The sequence below is a fragment of the Eucalyptus grandis genome, chromosome 1 (assembly GCF_016545825.1).
Source record: "Eucalyptus grandis isolate ANBG69807.140 chromosome 1, ASM1654582v1, whole genome shotgun sequence".
Classification (NCBI taxonomy): domain Eukaryota; kingdom Viridiplantae; phylum Streptophyta; class Magnoliopsida; order Myrtales; family Myrtaceae; genus Eucalyptus; species Eucalyptus grandis.
This window is the reverse complement of record NC_052612.1, coordinates 45884422-45901543: the sequence shown is the minus strand read 5'-3', so window position 1 is coordinate 45901543 and position 17122 is coordinate 45884422. Positions and strand designations below refer to the sequence as shown.

Below are 17122 nucleotides of genomic sequence, written 5' to 3'. Positions count from 1 at the left end.
AACTGATAGTGCTCACATGCAACTTATGTATGATTGCAATAACAAGAATGGCCAATTTAAATCAATAGACTGAAGAACTTCAGTTATGTAAAGATAAATTTATAAAGATGGACTTAGACGCAGCTTGCTCACAAGTATCAACATCATCCCATTACATGCATAGTGACCGAATCAAGCTCAAAGAAGCTCAAAAGGAAGAGTCAAACAGAGAGAGCGATCTCATTGTTGAAAAAAAAAACATGGGATTTATTCAAATTGAAGAAGCTGAACATGCCTTAAACCAGCTTGACCATGCAAGTTAACTTATACGACCTTCAGATAATGGACCTCGCATTTGCATCAATCCCTTGCAGGATATTGAAATTTGATGGTCCGACAGTGTCGAGAAAGCCCCTGACTGACAGCTCTGGGACTGATATCTTTTGACTTAGCATCTCATGATCCAGGAAGATGACAACAACAGTAATGTCATCATGAAAAAAGCGTCTGATTCCCTTTTCAACCTTCTTAAGATCAGCATATCTCATCTCCCTCTTCCTGGCTGCTTCATTTAAAGCGGCTTTTAAAAGTCTTCGAGCAATTCCCTATCATACAAGAAAAGTAAAGGAAGGTGACAACATCAATATGGGTGTAAATCTTAAAATGAAAAACCACAATTGACAATCAACATACTGCTCTAGGGTTCTTATGCACAATCTCAACAGCTTCCTGATTGGTAAGGTGTTCCCAGAGACCATCAGATGCAAATATGAGAAATTTGTCACTAGGTCTTAGAGTTCTCAAAGATAAGGTCGGTTCTGCTGTAAGCACGGGCCTACGAATGGGCTCAGCAAGGTGAAACCGTGGAAAAGAAGGATCAAGAGAGAACTCGGGCTTCTTCAAGTACGCATCTCCTATAGATCTGGATACCTGACAAAGTTTCACAGAAAATAATAGATGTGAACTCCTAAAACAAAGTGATGATCAGCGCTTATTTAAGTACATATGCATAATGAGTATACTACAAACAGAATTCCTTTTGTCAAAAGAAGAAAAAAAAATTTGGGCGAGCTGCCACCGCAAGAAAGTTCACCCGTTATGCTGAGGAAGAGAGAGGTGCGGAAAAAACCAAATGAGATGATATGTCTATTGAACAAAACTAAACGAACAATCATGCTATTTCATTTATATAAATCTATTACATGCATAAAAGATTAAAAAAAGTATTAAGAAAACATATTTTAGAAGCAATGATGTTTCTACCTGATGAAACTTCTGATTGTCTCTATTTGAAAAGTTTAGCACAAGACTCCATCATTACCAGAAGATAAAGAGGCAAAATGAGAACATCAAAGAAAATTCATTTAACCAAGTGAAAGAAAGCCATTATTCATATTTCTATTTTGTGTGTGTGTGTGTTTTTTTTTAACAATATGCAGAACCCAAAACCCACTTATTTCTAGCAAGAATGACACTTGATAGGTGAAAATAGTTATCATCATTGAAATACACTACGACAGCCAACCAACACATATGGTGAGAACGAAGCTATTGAGCAATTTCTGCATCATTATTCTTAAGCTTTTTTAGGCTGGCTACTCACCCAAAAGTTTAATCTAGTTTCAGACTCAAAACTTTTTTAGGATTTCGCTATTAATATATAACAAGATCAAAGTTGCCTTCATTTGCAAACCTCCACTTGGCCTTTGCCACCAAGTACAGCATAACACATTAAAAAAAGTGAATAAGTAAACTGAGGACCGCAACCAAACTCTTTGTTTCTCTAGCCAAAGGGAGAAATCCTCAAGAGAAAATGTTCAATGTATAACCAGAAATTCCAAAGAGAAACTTATCTTGCAGATGAACCTATCTACCTCAATCACCAACACATACTTCATCACATCGTGCCACCAAATATTTAATGCCACCAGGCAACAGTGAACATAAAATGCTACACTCATGCCATTCGCTCTTTTCAAATGAATCACGGTCAAGTTCATCCAATTGCACAATCTTTGTCTCGTACATTAGTTGCTATTCCATTCCAAACCAAAGCTAACATGCGCTGTGAACCAATAACAGCAATCGACCACAACCATTTATGTCAATCTGCCAGACTGCCACCACTTCAGAAAAACATACCACAAGTTCCCCCACTATACTTCTCCATCACCATACATCACATTAATCACGTTGACAAAAGAAATGCCTCCTGGAGAGACTATCCACTATTTCAGCAGAAACACTCCAAGAATGTTTTTCTTTTTTCTGATAAGTAAGAATGTTAAAATACAAAACATCCTACCCTCAACAATACACCTGAAAGATTATCACCTCAAGGACAGCAAAAGGACAATAACAGCAAGATTATTGTTGTGAGTTCTAAATTCCAAATCTATCGATCCTTAAAATTTTTGGGTTACCCTCTCATTCCTATAGACCATAGCAATCGTCTCCTGTGCTTTTCAAGTAGTTAGATTGCCCACCATGATATTCAATTGAATGCTGCTACCTCAATTCAACCATTCAACCCTTCTGAACAACAGTTACGAACAGTAGAGACACAATAGAAGAGAGGAAGAAGGGGAGGGGGGGAGGTTGACCAGTGAAATGGGACAAAAAAGAACAGAAGACGCTGCTCAGAAAAAAATTAAAAGAAAAAAAGTGCATGAGGGCCCACAACAACATGCGTGCTGAATGATCCCATGTCAATCAAAAAAGTGCTAAGTTGAAATTCAAATGTTTCAAATACTTAAGAAGAATATGTCTTTCCAAGAGAATATGAGATTGCTAATTCCTTCACCCAATAATTCTGTATTGTCACACACAGCTCTCTGGATATTATTTTGCACAATATACTATATAGTACACAAGAAGCAAACCTGAATAATGCCTTTGATACGCCATACCCCATGCTTCATGACTACAATGTGCGAATCATCTGGATGCAAGGATCTGAGTTCTTGTCTAACTTCCTCCATACTAGCATTATCGTCTCTCGTCAATTGCTCAGCCACTATCTTATTTGACCTACCTAAGGAACCTACTACTGCACGAGAATCACCGACATTAGCAACATATAACATCCCCTGCCATATGACTCCAACAAGACAGCAAGACCCAGTTGCTGCAATTAAAGGTTTTATTCCACACGTCCTGCGCACTAGAGTAAGAAATCCTTCTTCAGTGGCAGAGAAAGCACTTTTAATCAAATCTTCAGACATGGATCCACGTTCACGAGCAAGTCCTGCAAGTAAGTGGCATCCAATGTGATGCTAGCATAGACTCATAAGCACTGAAATACAGTCATTAACCTAATGAAATTAGAAGCCCCGATATATGAGCCAGTGAATAGCTATGCTTTGAACTCTTTTGGTGTCACAATTGCTATCAACTTTCATCCCAGAAAGTGACCCTAACTTACAAGAAACCTTATACCCAACCCTGGGATTTGTGATCAAAGTCAATTTCTAGCCAAAACTCAGCTTTTAATTGTTACGTAGTCCAATCATTATTGAGAATAACTAAAACGCAAGTAAAAGTTTTCAGAAGCGATTTGTCTAAGGAAAGAGTCAAAACTCCAATCAACAGAACATTGTGCAGTCATGCTAGAATCAATATGAAGGTGAATGGACTCAATTCATCATAAATATCCAATTTGGGTTCTGCTTATGTCCAACATGGGTGTCATTTTCACCAAAGCACATTTTAAACGGAGAAAAGAAAAATGGAATTCCACTTTGGACTTGAAGACGGCTAGTGCTGAAAAAACTAAACTAAGGCTAGTGCTGAAAAAACTAAACTAACCTCCGTCTAGGATTTTGACTATCTAATGAGTCAGCCCGCACTATCCAGTAATTTCAATGACAACAGTTTTTCCTCCAACCTAAGAGAACAGGAATCCCATTCCTACCCTCAAACATACACTTTCGGATTTGGAAGCTGGTGAAACTGCATCATCTTTCTACCAACTTGTCTTGCCAAGATTTCTATATCTATCACAAAGAATTTTAAAAAAACAAAAATATAGGTTTGGCAAGATTACTGCCAGATATAAAAAAGAGATATGAAAACAACGCCATAGAAAAGCCACTACTACCAAAGATTGTCAAATCGAAGATAGGCAAACCAATAGCATCCAAAATGACGATCATGTTGCAAAAAGCTGATTCCTAAAACTAACGATTCAACGCAATTCCCCGGAAGGCAATTGGTTGATATTTTTCCTTAAAAGAGACCTCGAATTCGTCGAAAGCGCAACCAAGAAACAGAAAAAAGAAGATAAGACACTCACTCATCAGGTGGAGAAAGAGATGATCACAGATGAAGCGAGAAGCGTCGGGGCCACCATGCCCGTCGTAGACTCCCACGAAAGTGGCGTGGCGGCCAGTCTCCACCTGGCTCTGGTCTTCGAGCACTTCATTCGCCTGGACGACCGCGAAGGAAAACTCCCCGCAGGAGTGCTTCTCCAGGTCCTTGCACCAGACCAGAGAGTCCTGGAGCGTGGGGTCGGCCTTCTCGTCGTCGGCGCCCCATCATCCTTGCTCATACGGACATATCGACTGACCGGTCTCCAGCAGGCAGACGCTATCCTTGCCAGCCACGAGAACATCCCTCATTTCCCTCTCAAAACCCTAGAGACCTCGAGAACGCAGCGCGTGACGAACGGGCGGGAGAATCCTTTCCCCGCGGGTCGGATCCGGACCGGAGCGGAGGAACCAAAGCCGTCGAGGAGGAATTTCCCGGGAGGAGGCCCGGGGGGACGGGGAATCGAACCGGAGCGGCGTCTCGGAGAAGCAAGGGGAGCGAATCGCCGGACCGGAGGCACCGGAGGAAGAGACGGTTAGAGAGGTGAGAGTTGACTCTCCGGCCGGTGAATCGGAGCGAGTTCGCGGCCGGCGCGGTACGGAGCGGAGGTGGAGAAGAAGGTGATGAAGAAGAGGAGAGAGAATGAGAGAATATAGAGAGGCGCGTCCCCGCAGAGTCTAGAGAGAGAAACCAGAGTTGCTGCGAAGTTTCAGTAGAGAGAGAGAGAGAGAGAGGGGTTTTGCAACGGCGCAGGTAGAGAGAGAAAGGAGGGGGGAAGAGGAAGGGGAAAGAAAAGTTGACGAAGCGCGTGAGCGTTGCTCGCTTTTCTTCTTTCTTTTTCTCTTTTTTTCTTTTCGGGGGCGGAATTACGGGGGTGCCATTAATGTCGGAGGATGACGTCGCGGTGCGCAGGCGTTGAACTTTTAGACGAAGTCCCAGTCCAGTCCAGGCTTTTACTCATTATATATGTGGATTTATCTACTCCCCGGGTGAATTCGAGAAGGCGAGAAAAAAAAAAAAGGATACAATGTAACGAATAATTTATATGAAAATACACATTTTGATTTTGCATAAATAAAAAGATGTATACTCGTTGAACCTATTAGTTTCTCTATCAATTAGTAACAATGAAAATTGATCCGTCTTTGTTTTTCGGGGCACGCTTATACTTACCCAAAAGCTTTGTTTAGTAATGGATGCATTTGTAGCAAAAACCCATCGAAGCCTAACAAGCCGATGACCATGTTCAATTGAATATTAAGTGCTGAAAAATCAATTATAAAATTTTAAGTATTGATTGCATTTGATGCTTAAGACGGACATAAAAAATCATTTGATGACTATTGAAAATTGATAATTGAATATTATTGATCTCTTATTAGAGATAGAGTAATGACCACTATTGGTGGGTTCTATCAAATTATTGGCAAAATTGCAATTGCCATTGAATGAATTAAGTGATCCATTGCCAATCGGATTAAGTGGATTTTTTACTCAATTGAATAATTTAAGTCGATTCTATTCAAATTTATCAAAAGAGCTTCATCTCATTAAATGTCGAGTTTTTATTTATCAGCACATAATCGGCTTATCAAATAAGCCCCAGGACTTATTTTTCTTCATTGGTCTCCAACAACCTATCTTCCATCTCCTATACATTACGCCAAAAGAAGGAGAAGCTAAAATCCCTCTTTATCTCACATTTCCATTCCCTCCCATTTCAACTAAAGTAAAATGGATCTTTTCCTGAATTACACGTGCACTGTATAATGAAAAGACAATGCATATGTAATCAGTACGTTATGTTATGAATTCAATCCACTTAATTTCAAACTACTCCCACAAACACTCTTCGAGGACAAATTGAAAACCTCATGAGCAACTCAAGCACTAAGTTCAAATCAAAGAAGACCCGTTCGGCCCGCAACTTAAACAAATCCGTTCAAAAAAACGCAAAACTTGGGTTTGACTTTTTATAAAGTTGAAGGACACCCAAACTTGGTATTCTCCTCTAAAGCATTGCATCCGAACGGGCATCTGCAATTTCACTACTTGATAATTAAGTATCGGGAAAAAAAACAAAAATAACTAGAACTGACTACAGGCCTCCCTGGAATTTGGAGATCATCTCAATCTACCTCCCAACGTTTAATTCTTTTACCACATTGGCCCCACATCACGAATTTCTTCGGGATAAAAACAACAAGGAAAATATTATTCTTTTTGATCTTGAGAACAACACAATTATTCGCTACAAAGCAACCAATGTGACCAGAACCGATAGAAGGCAGAAAATAACATCTCTTACCTTCCCAATATCTTATTCATTCCACCATAATAAACTCAAAACGCTAGATGATAACAATTGATGTAACGCGTGGTGTGTAACTCAACACGGACCCAGTAGCCCATTTTATCATATCAATCAATTAAGCTTCTAAATTTCAAGAAGGCATAAAAAATAGCATCTCTTTACCTTATCAAGACCCGATTCATTGTACCATAATAAACTTAAAACGCTAGACTATAACAATTGATGTAGTGCACGGTGTCGACTCGACACGGACCCACTAGCCCATTTTATCATCTCAATCAATCGAGCTCCTAAATTTCTCTGACCGAGTGCGGAATCTACACCGGCATCACTCTCGCCATTGTCTATTGGGTGGGTGATAGAAGGTGGTTGATTTTCTGCAAGGCGATATAAAGCGATTTCGGCTCGAGGGCCTCTAAAGTCAAGGCCGCTTTTAGGTGGACTAAAGTGCAAAGGTTGCAGAAATTTCCTGGGCTTGGTCAAAAGTGCGATTGGCTCCAGCACGTGAGGAATGGTCCTTTTCTTTCACCTAAGTCGTGAACCTTTTCTGGATGTGTTCCGGAAGATCGTCGGGGCAATCGTTGCTTTAAGCGGAGGAAGATGGATGAGCTAACCCCATGGGACACGCGTGAAAAGGTCCTCCGAAAGGTGTTTCCCTTTGCATAAACATGATTGATCCCTTATCTTCTTCTTCATATTTACATTTTAATCTATTATGTTATTGATAAACATGGCTACTCATAAGAAAGAGTACCGCGAAAGAGTGTTTTCATGGTATTGATCAATCGAAAGATTGTAATGTTCTAAAAATGTCAAAACACTTTTTTTTCTTTTAATTTTGATGTCTAGCCAAATTTTTAATGAGAAAATTGATTTGCTAAAGTTTACTCTTAAAGGTGGAAAAATGAATCATGACGTAACGGCAGATACTTGAGGATGTGGATTGACGCGTTTTTCTTTTCTAATCTTGAATGCCACCTCTAATTTGAGAAAATATTTCACATGATAGTTATATCACAGTGATAACATGATGTAACCAATTAATTATCATCGGCCGCACGTCTCACATACGATAAATAACACCAAGTAAGATGAGATTCATTGCATGTGATTGGTCTATTATACTACACCAACATTGTTGCCCAGTATAACCATCACATAGAGTACTTCTTCCTCTCATTCAATGGTTGATCAAAGACCATCCACTCTCTGGATTTTCAATTATGTATCGGAAGCATTATAGTTTTCTATTGGATTGGTTTACGAAAATGATTTAATCTTCCTCTTGTTTTGTCATTGAAATGTTCATTTGCAGTTTGCCAAATCTCAACCATTCATGCATTTTAGTTTCCACCACTGCCGATCATTTCTGAACATATGAAGGAACAAAGTAACAAATTAGAAGAACGAAATTGAGAAAATAAACCTTACTAAATAAGCATCGTAAGTAATCTATTCCGAATTATTCCTCTTATTTTGGACAACTTGTTAATAAAATTTATACGTTTTTCTGAAAAAATCAAAAAACAATCTAAGAACGCTCAACGAATTAAACAGAAGAATACGTTGAATAATTTACAGTTTACAACCACGTCTGACGTCTCCCATGTGCCAAATCCGGCCCCGGATAAATTAGTCACGATCCAGGGAACTTAAACGGCGTCGCTAATCAATCGATTGTGGCGATTGTAATGCTTCTCCATGAACACTCGCGACGCTCCCTCCACCGTCCTCCGCCACGTCTGCGCTCAAACATCAGCACCAAGTCAGTCATTCTCAGTTCCGAGCGCTTCGAAGAGATTTCGCGAACGCGCTGATCACATGCGAATCGAGAAGAAAAAGTCAATGCAATCGGCGGTGGAATTACCTTCTCGATGGCTCCCAGCAGCGACTTGTTCCTGATGTCCCTTGCCCCCTGCTGCGACCGCTTGACCACCCCGAGCTTCCGGAGCAACGCCGACCTCCGCTTCGCCGGCGGGAGCAGCGACCGCCTCTCTCCCAGCACCTGTGACTCGCTCAGGTCCACGCTGCCCTCCGGGGACAAAGGGCCGGCGGCCGCGACCCGCCGGTCCCTCCTCCGGCGCTTCGGCGCCCTGGGGTCTTTCCTCTTGTCGCCAGAGTCGGCGAACTTGCTGAGGAGCTGGTCCGAGCGCTTCCTGTCAACGTGCTGGACCGCCGCGGCGGGGGCATCGGGACTGGGTCCCTCCATGGAGAGAAGAGAGAGAGAGAGGAAGAGGGCCGACGATTGTTTCAGAGAGAGGGAGAGATGAAGGTAAGGGAGAGCGGGATGGGGAAGTTCAGAGGAAAATGTTTGCGTTATAATTGTGGAGGGAAAAGGACCGTTGGGAGTCGGGATGGGCATTTGCGGCATTTGCGGGGGGGCAATATAGCCGTTGCGATCGAGAATGGGAAATTTCAGATCAGAACAGTTGGAGAGACCCACATGCGTTTGTGGCAGTGAATCTGCTGCTGCTCCGACCAGGCCAACAGCGACCGTTTCCCAGATTTCCGAGGAACCTTCGTCCCTCACCTGACGCGGCCCCACCGGCCGGCGAGCCAAATCATGCCAGGCGCTCGTGCTTGGATCACCGATGATTAGAGCTGGAGATGCTAAACTCAGTCCTCACAAAGATCGATCTGACTGAGCAGAGCAACGAGTTCTAAACGGACGTTTAACCGAGTTAAACTCATGTTAACCATGTTTTGATATCCAATGGGATTGAATTCGTCCATTACATCGTTTTATGAAATTGACTTTATTCGTGACAAAAGCTACTTATCTCTTGAACACATTTCTTTCTTGAATTGTTGTCATTGCATTCTAGCACACGAGCTCGGCTATCTTAATTCAATGGTAAATGCATTTGAAAAGAAAAAGGAATATCTCTATTATGGGAATATGGAAAATCCCAAGAATGGGTAAAATTTCGAGGATAACCCTCGACTGTGATGACAGAAACAAAAGAAATTGGGAGTAGAATGTTTTGTATTCATATATCCAATTGTACATAAGTACACTACAAGGACACTAATGTATTTTTTTTTTTTTGGTAAAAAGGACACCAATATATTTATAGTGTAAGAATAGAAATAAAGGAAGACAAGAAATGATATACAAAAAGTATTTATTATATACAAGATCATCGCTTTTCAAATACTAGATCAATCATGAATTAGATGAATCAATTAAATTGTAATCGAGATCGACGTCATGATTATGATCCTCAACCATATTTCCAACACTTGATACATGAATATAAATGTGCATAGAACTGCATATTGGGTAATTGAATTTAAAAGCTTGTCTTTTCACTTGAGAACAATCCAGTGAGGATAGGTTTTCATTTAAATATGATATTCTTAAAAAACTTAAAAGAGCGGGTCATCATAAAATCATTACACGATCGAATAAACCCCATCATGATTGCCGATAGCCCCAGAGTCATGCCGGTCTTTTCAGTGCCCCGCCTATGTTTGATCAAAGATATATTAACATGACTTGGATGAATTTTAGGCAAATGGCCTCACTTAAAAGATCCAACTCGAGGAAGATCGATCACGTCCTAAGAGCTACATGAACAGTGTGATAGGGAAGTTCGCTTTCTTCTTTTCTTTTTTTCTTTTTTGGGTCGGTTGTAACGGAGAAGTTTGGGCAAGGTTTTATTGGACCGTTAGGCCTAGGAATTTGAAGATGCTCAGCCCAGACCCATCTAGGTGCGCCAGTGGATCAGACTGTAAACCAAAATCCAGTGTTGCTACCCGTCTCCGGTAGAATCGGATTCCCGAACGATGAAGAAATGCTTCCTCCGACAACCTCCTTCGCATCCCGCGCCGCCTCTGCGCCTCCACTAGTTCCTCCCTCCTTTTTGAACCGATCAACTGCTCGCCGATCGTTCAAAAGATTCACTCCTTGGACTCCTGCCTATCTCGCCAACTCCCCCCGGTCGCCAGCCTTAATCCACAGTACCTGGGCCGATACCAGAGCTCAACAAGAAGCATCTCCAAGGGGCTCGCGTTTTTGGCGACGTGGAACCATAGCTTCATCATTAAAGTCTCGGGTCGTCGTTGCCCTATTCTGATTCTTGGCGACCACCTTTCTGCCCCAATTTCGACACATCCCCAAGCAGCCTAGGTCAGGATACATTCTTGGGCCATAAGTCCTCAACGGACAACCTCGCCCTCGTATCATCCTAGCTCGTGTGTCTTGCCAGCCTTTTGTCGCTGTCTGCTCAGCTAAGTCTTGCTTTGTCCCCCCCGTCTGCTCAGCTAAGGTTTTCTAGCTAGCATTTGACGAGCAAGTGTACAATGCCTTCGGTTTGAACGACGTACAGCTTCATTTGGCCGGGCCATGTCCGGGGATGTGTACGAAACCTTCGACAGAAGAAGACGTGAAAAATCAGTTTTGTACGCCCGTTCCGCTCATCCGCGCACTTTGTTTTTTGTGTACTTTTGGCCCGTTCAAGGTGAAAAAGGACTGCTTGCATTTTGGAGTTGATGGAAGGAAAAGGAAGCTGATTTTTTCTTGAACCTCTTTATAGATAAGAGGACGAAAGTACCCCTCAACAAGTCACATTTGCCACCAAATCGAAGCTCGATCATTATTAGTAATCCAAAAAATTCGACTAAATGTTTACGCCTATATTAAAACTCGTAATTTACGATACTCAAGATAAAATCAAATGATTTATGATAAAATTCAATTGAAAATATTTGCTAAATCAAAATTTCACTGTCATAATTTTTTATGCTTTTTTTTCTTCATACACAAATCAATATGCTCCCTTTCTAGCATTACATAGATAAATCCCGTCGGTCATTTGTAGATGAATTAAAAGGTCAATCACTTGTTAGAGTTGAATGAAATGAAAAACATGTAATCTTATCTCGTAGATAAATCTTAGTTTCATTTCAGTCTTCAAAGCTCCTTCTGCTTCATCTGTGTAGAATGGATGTAATGAAAAGAGAGAAAAAAAAAAAACCTTTCTCTGTCATAAATAAAATAAGAACTTTGGATCGATACCACGTGGTTTTCACAAAACAATTATTGGTGGGGCCGGAATTCTATAATATTTCCTCGCTATCTCTAAGTAATTATTTAAAACAACTCAAGCAATAAAATAAACGAGTGTCGGGACGGAGTTATTGAGAGGGTTTTTTTTTTATTATTATTTTATTTAGAGAGGTTGAGCAACGGTTATTAATAATATCCATTCAAAAAGCCGGTGACCGGAAGCGCCCGCTCCTCTCGTCACCTAACTTATCCAAACATTTCGGACGAAACTGCCCCTCTCGGCTGGAAGCCGACAAAACGGCGTCGCCCCTTCCCTCCTCCTCCTCTCCGTCCTTCCCGGTCGCCGGCCTTTCAGAGTCTCCGTCTTTCTCCATCTCTCTCTCTCTCTCTAACAATGACTGCGATTCAGGCCGTTGTTCCCTCGGCCGTCTCCGTCTCCGTCTCCCTCCGTTATCGCACTCCCTCCGCTCCCTTCCTTCTCCCGTCGCGCCCGGCGAGGCCCTCGCCGTTCGTCGGCCGGAGAATGCCCGGCCGGCGGCGGCGGCTCTCGGGCGGCGCCGCCCCGCGCGTGGCGATGGTCCAGCAGGCCGTGCAGGGGGCGCCCGCGACCTACGCCAAGGAGATGGAGCGGCTCTCCGCCAAGGAATCGCTCCTCCTCGCCGTAAGTTGAATGGCCGTCCGTTCGAGAGTCGATTGGCTCGCTGTGGATTGAACAGATGATGTCGATTGCCGGAACTGTATTCCTCCAATCAGAAGCCGCTTCGAGCTGGCGAATCGAGTTGATTTTCTCGTCTTTCGTCCTGTTCTATTGTGCTCTCTGTGGCCTGATTTGTCAGCTTATGTGCTCGTCAACTGTTATGTTTTTTTTTTTTTTTTTTTTTTGGGATGAGGAGTTTGAGTTGATTGCTCGCTTCCGGCTCCACCGTCTACTTAGCTTCAAGCTCCCGCCGTTTTCATTCCGCGACTGTGCAGTACGCCGACATGATTGCGGTCTTGGGAGTTTGTTTTAGTACGTTTGATTCCGGCAGAATTGTTCGGAATTATCTGTTGTTCATGATTCTGTTTCGTTTAGGATGTGCTTTACTTCTGGCCTGCCCGTCCGGCCATGTCATTACTTTTGTTTCTTTCATCGGAATTCGCCGATCCGTGTGCAGGACCTTTGGAAATCTATCTGCCCTCCATGAAAATTTTGAAATTTAGTTTGCCCTGCTGTTTGTTCATGATTTCCCGTCATCATTTCATGTTCGCGGGAATCTGTGAGATGCCATGCAGCATGAGAAGTGCATGTGCACCGTGTTTCATAGTCAGACCTTCCCTTGTGTCTCCCATTTATGCCGATAGCGTTATGGTGGTAGAAGCGCGATGCTGAGTGGAGTCATGGATTCCTGCTTCATGTCAAATGCTTCCTCGTCTCAAGAACCCTCGTTCTCACGAATGTAGTTGTAGTTCGGATATTAGCCTTAGTCACTGATGTTATGAGCTGAAAATGGATGTCATGATGTGTGGTATTTAGTAGGAGCTAGTTGGGACTTCACAGCTCCAATCCTGCAGCACAAACTTTTCCTGTATAGTCACTTTGCTACGGTATTTTCAGTTCAAAGATTCTGGAGGCTTTGAGGCATTGATCAGTGGCAAGTTGACTGATATGCAACAAATTGATGTGAATGAGAGGATCATTGGTCTCGAGCGACTTAATCCGACGCCTAGGCCAACAACGTAGGTGCTTCATTCAATCATTTTTAGTATCGCCTGTTTCTGGTGAATCTTACTTGTTTGTTCAGCAACCCAGGTCTCCCTTTTTAGAAGGTCGATGGAACTTTGAATGGTTTGGCTCCGGAAGCCCTGGGCTTACTGCTGCTAAAGTGATATTCGAGTTAGTTTTGAGTTCTCTCTCTCTCTCTCTCTCTCTCTCTCTCTCTCTCTCTCGTGTAAGCTTTCCCTGCTGAATTATGAATCAGTCTCCGTCTGTGGCTTCTAATTTTGATAATCTAATTTCTTAATCACAGGAGATTTCCAGCAACTTTGGCTAATCTGTCAAAAATGGATATCATGATTAAGGATGGGTATGCTAGAATTACAGCTAATCTGAAGTTTCTAAACTCGGTAATTCCAGGCTTTTTGCTTTGTATATTTGTCCGTGTTACTCTAACTGAAGTGAAGATGCTTCTGGACTTCTCATCTTCTCCAAGTTAGTCTTTCTGGAAAGCCAAGAGGCACTTGTTTACTGCAAAACTTTGCACGAATTCCTTGGTTATGATGGACTGTGAGCATGCGGGCTAATATTCTTTTATGATATGTTATGTTTATTTAAATATCTGATTCGTATAAAAAATTTCTTAATCTGGAATAGACAACTGAGTTCTTAGTACTTGATCTTTACCATTACTTTCCATATATGCAAGATGAGTGTAGAATACCATCATTTCCTTTCCCTTTTTGCTTTGAAAGGGAGATCTAAATCAGAGCTACTCTTCACATTGAAATGGAATATGTTCACTTGATTCCCCTATATGGAATGCTATTGCTATCAAGGCGTCCCTTCACTTCATGTGTCTTTTTAATCTTTCCATGCCAATTGTGGCTATGCATATGCTCAGTGGCTGTAGAGCAGAACAATTCCATGCTCATAAATCATCAATCGATTTCCTTCAGATCTCAATGACAAGAGCAATGACAACAACAACAAACAACTGAAAATCTTTTCTTATCTAGTGGGTCAGCTATGTATTCATTTTATGCACTGTGCTCACTTTTATGTCAAGTCTTCTGTAAGTCAAGTCTTAGCAAAGCAGTCCTGTAAAATCCAAGCATTCCTATATATTCTTGTCGTCTCTCCCTTGTGTATTTTGGGTCTTTCGTGCCCCTTTTAACCCTAGTCTCCCAAAACCACATTTCCTCACTCGAGCATTTGAAGACCTTTATCTCGCAGGTTCAGATCACCTCAGAGAATTTCCTTTTCTGTTCCTGTGCATCTCAATATCATTTTAAAACATCTAGTAAGATTTTGTTCTGTGATCAACAGGAGTACTATTCTTCTCTTCGACCCTTGGATGTCCAGCCTGGTAAATAGCGGAAGGGAAAAAAACCAAGTATTAGGAGTACTTTGGACATGTTCTCATATTAATGTGTTCACATTAAGATGAGTTTATAGTTGTCATCTTCTGCTCTGTTTTCTTCCTCCTGTGTTTCTCTTTTTTCAAACTTATTGAGCAGGCTCCTTGTTCTTTGTATAATTTACAATTCTAAAACAAACTACACTCTTTTCATGATCCATTTTTCATAAATCAATCATCACTTCTTTGATGGGCACTCTTTCCTCCTCCAGGAAATGAAATCATGACACTGGGTTTCCTTCTCAATGAATGTTATGGACTATGTCAAATAACTTGTGGAAATTCTATTTGGAATCTGTGTCTTTATTGGTGATATACAAGTAAATAGGTTATATGGATATAACAACGTGGTTACTTTCATTGTTGACTTGCATTTTGATATGTCTAAGGCTAGACTATCATGTTTGAGGGTTTTGATAGCAAGAGATTTTCTTTAATGAAGCTACAAAGCAAATTCATCTTGTCCGCCAAGTTATCTGTGGAGGGCCCGCTTCGGATGAAGGAGGAATATGTGGAAGGGATGGTCGAAACACCAACTGTTATTGAAGAAACTGTACCAGACCAGCTAAAAGGTGCACTGGGCCAGGCAGCTAGCACAGTACAGCAACTTCCTGTTCCAATTAGAGATGCCGTCACTGGTGGATTAAAAGTACCTTTAGGTAAGCAATCCAGTGAAATTAACCATTTTATTTGCTTAGGAGTTTCTTTTATCCTTCTTAATTTAACTTTAACCTTCTTACTTTACCTTGCATTATTTTTGTTATTTGGCACGATTGAACCCCAAAAGTACTGTTGCCTATTCAATTATTTCTGTTGGCTGAGACTTCAATTCTGATTTCAAGCATCAAAAAGATGACATTAACATCTTTAAAAATAAATTGTTCTTCCTGGCTTATGCTGCAAATACTGTTCTGTCCTTTCATTAGTCAAAAGTTTGATGTCAAACCATACAGGGCTCACAGAAAATCATGGGTGAGATCAAGCAAGCTAAAAGAAAGGGAAAATGTGTGTGGTTGACATAATTTACTAGATGGAAAGACATTATTTAGGATGTGGCAGTAGAATTAGTGGTGTTCAGCTCAGGTGACATGTTATGACTTTCTAGGGAGAGTTTTTTGTTTCAGTGTTAGAAATCTCTTTGGAGTGACACCTGCTATTTCTTGTCATTGCTCAGTTAATTTGATAAGTGTAATGATGACAACTCCAAGAGTAAACAAATGCTGAAGGTTGTGCTGGTATATTGGACAGCAATGGGATGCACCTACTTGGTGCTTGCTTGTTACTGAACTTGTACTTATGCCATAAGAAGGAAAAAGTTGTCCTTCTGATGCTTTCATGAACATTTGCATTCTATGACTTCATGTGTCCTTATTCCTGCGCTAAACTCTATCTTCTAATGCCTTCAGGTGGGACTTTCCAGAGGCTTTTCATGATATCCTACCTCGATGAAGAGATACTAGTGAGTTTTTACTAGCATAATTTTCCTAAAGTGATGTACGAATTAGTATCGAAGCGAGTGTTGGACTCTTATGGTGACGCTCAGAAGAATTAGTCACAATGGTTGCCCCCCCTGCCCTTTTTATGAGCTAAAAAAATATATAGAAAGAATATGGTTCTTTGTTATCTTCCTACTGCCTGTATCACGCTATCGAGTCTGAACCTGATTTTCGAATTAGTCACCTAATTGAATGTCAGTTCTCAGAAAGGTTTAACCCCTTCATCTATGTTTTTGTTTTTTTGGTAAAGACCCCTTCATCTATGTTTAGCTATACATGGACTGAAAAAGTTGGGACCAATCCTATCAAGGTTCCTTTTTGGATTCCTAATGTAATTGCTACAAGAGCGTTGGCAGTCATTAGAGTGCTGAATTTTGTTGCAGATAATAAGGAGTACCGATGGAGTACCTGAAGTCCTCACAAGATTGGAAGTACTTCCTACGATGGCCGAGCCAGTCGTGGAGTATGAGAGCTAGAAAGTATGTCATCGACACTGACAACAATATATTGTTTTCCAAAGCATAGTCACAGCGCAGAAGTTTCACGGTTTCCCTCCTCCACTGATCTGCTACTTCATTTCTTTTGTCCACGGTTTGGCTTATTTCTGCTCACTGGCATTCCTCGGAGAGGGAATGCCTCTCTGTCTCAAAGATTCGTTCGGAGTAACATTAGTCGATTCACTAGCATAATTAGCAAAAGCAATCATCTTTTCGCGAGGTCTTGCCAGAGGTCAACTGTCATGTTTTCTGGTATGCTTTCGGGCTGTAGTGATAAAAACGTGCTTTGCAACTAGGTAATATTGTAGCATGTTGCTGTCATTGATGATGAGGCATTTGGAATTTCCTGGTAGAAAAGGATGCAAAAGAGTTGAAAATTTGGGAGTCGGTGGGAAGTGTGAGCC

The 17122-nt window shown here is 41.4% G+C and overlaps 3 protein-coding genes across 3 annotated transcripts; 1 reads left to right on the top strand and 2 right to left on the bottom strand.

Moving 5' to 3' along the window:
- Positions 1 to 83: 83 nt before the first annotated feature.
- On the bottom strand, positions 84 to 5051 carry LOC104445871 (probable protein phosphatase 2C 25). Its single transcript, XM_010059815.3, is given in 5 exon segments — positions 84 to 584; positions 673 to 909; positions 2862 to 3226; positions 4274 to 4513; positions 4516 to 5051. Coding segments are annotated over 5 exon segments (1188 nt in total). The 5' UTR covers positions 4592 to 5051; the 3' UTR covers positions 84 to 314.
- A 2962-nt stretch (positions 5052 to 8013) lies between these two features.
- On the bottom strand, positions 8014 to 8903 carry LOC104445860. Its single transcript, XM_010059808.3, has 2 exons — positions 8469 to 8903; positions 8014 to 8343 (listed from the first exon to the last, which is right to left on the bottom strand). The coding sequence occupies exons 1-2, from the start codon at positions 8808 to 8810 to the stop codon at positions 8254 to 8256; spliced, it is 432 nt and encodes a 143-aa protein (XP_010058110.2). The 5' UTR covers positions 8811 to 8903; the 3' UTR covers positions 8014 to 8253.
- A 2980-nt stretch (positions 8904 to 11883) lies between these two features.
- Positions 11884 to 17095, top strand: LOC104445852 (probable plastid-lipid-associated protein 13, chloroplastic). Its single transcript, XM_010059799.3, has 7 exons — positions 11884 to 12273; positions 13207 to 13328; positions 13402 to 13485; positions 13619 to 13715; positions 15168 to 15384; positions 16132 to 16184; positions 16605 to 17095. The coding sequence occupies exons 1-7, from the start codon at positions 12007 to 12009 to the stop codon at positions 16695 to 16697; spliced, it is 933 nt and encodes a 310-aa protein (XP_010058101.1). The 5' UTR covers positions 11884 to 12006; the 3' UTR covers positions 16698 to 17095.
- Positions 17096 to 17122: the final 27 nt, after the last annotated feature.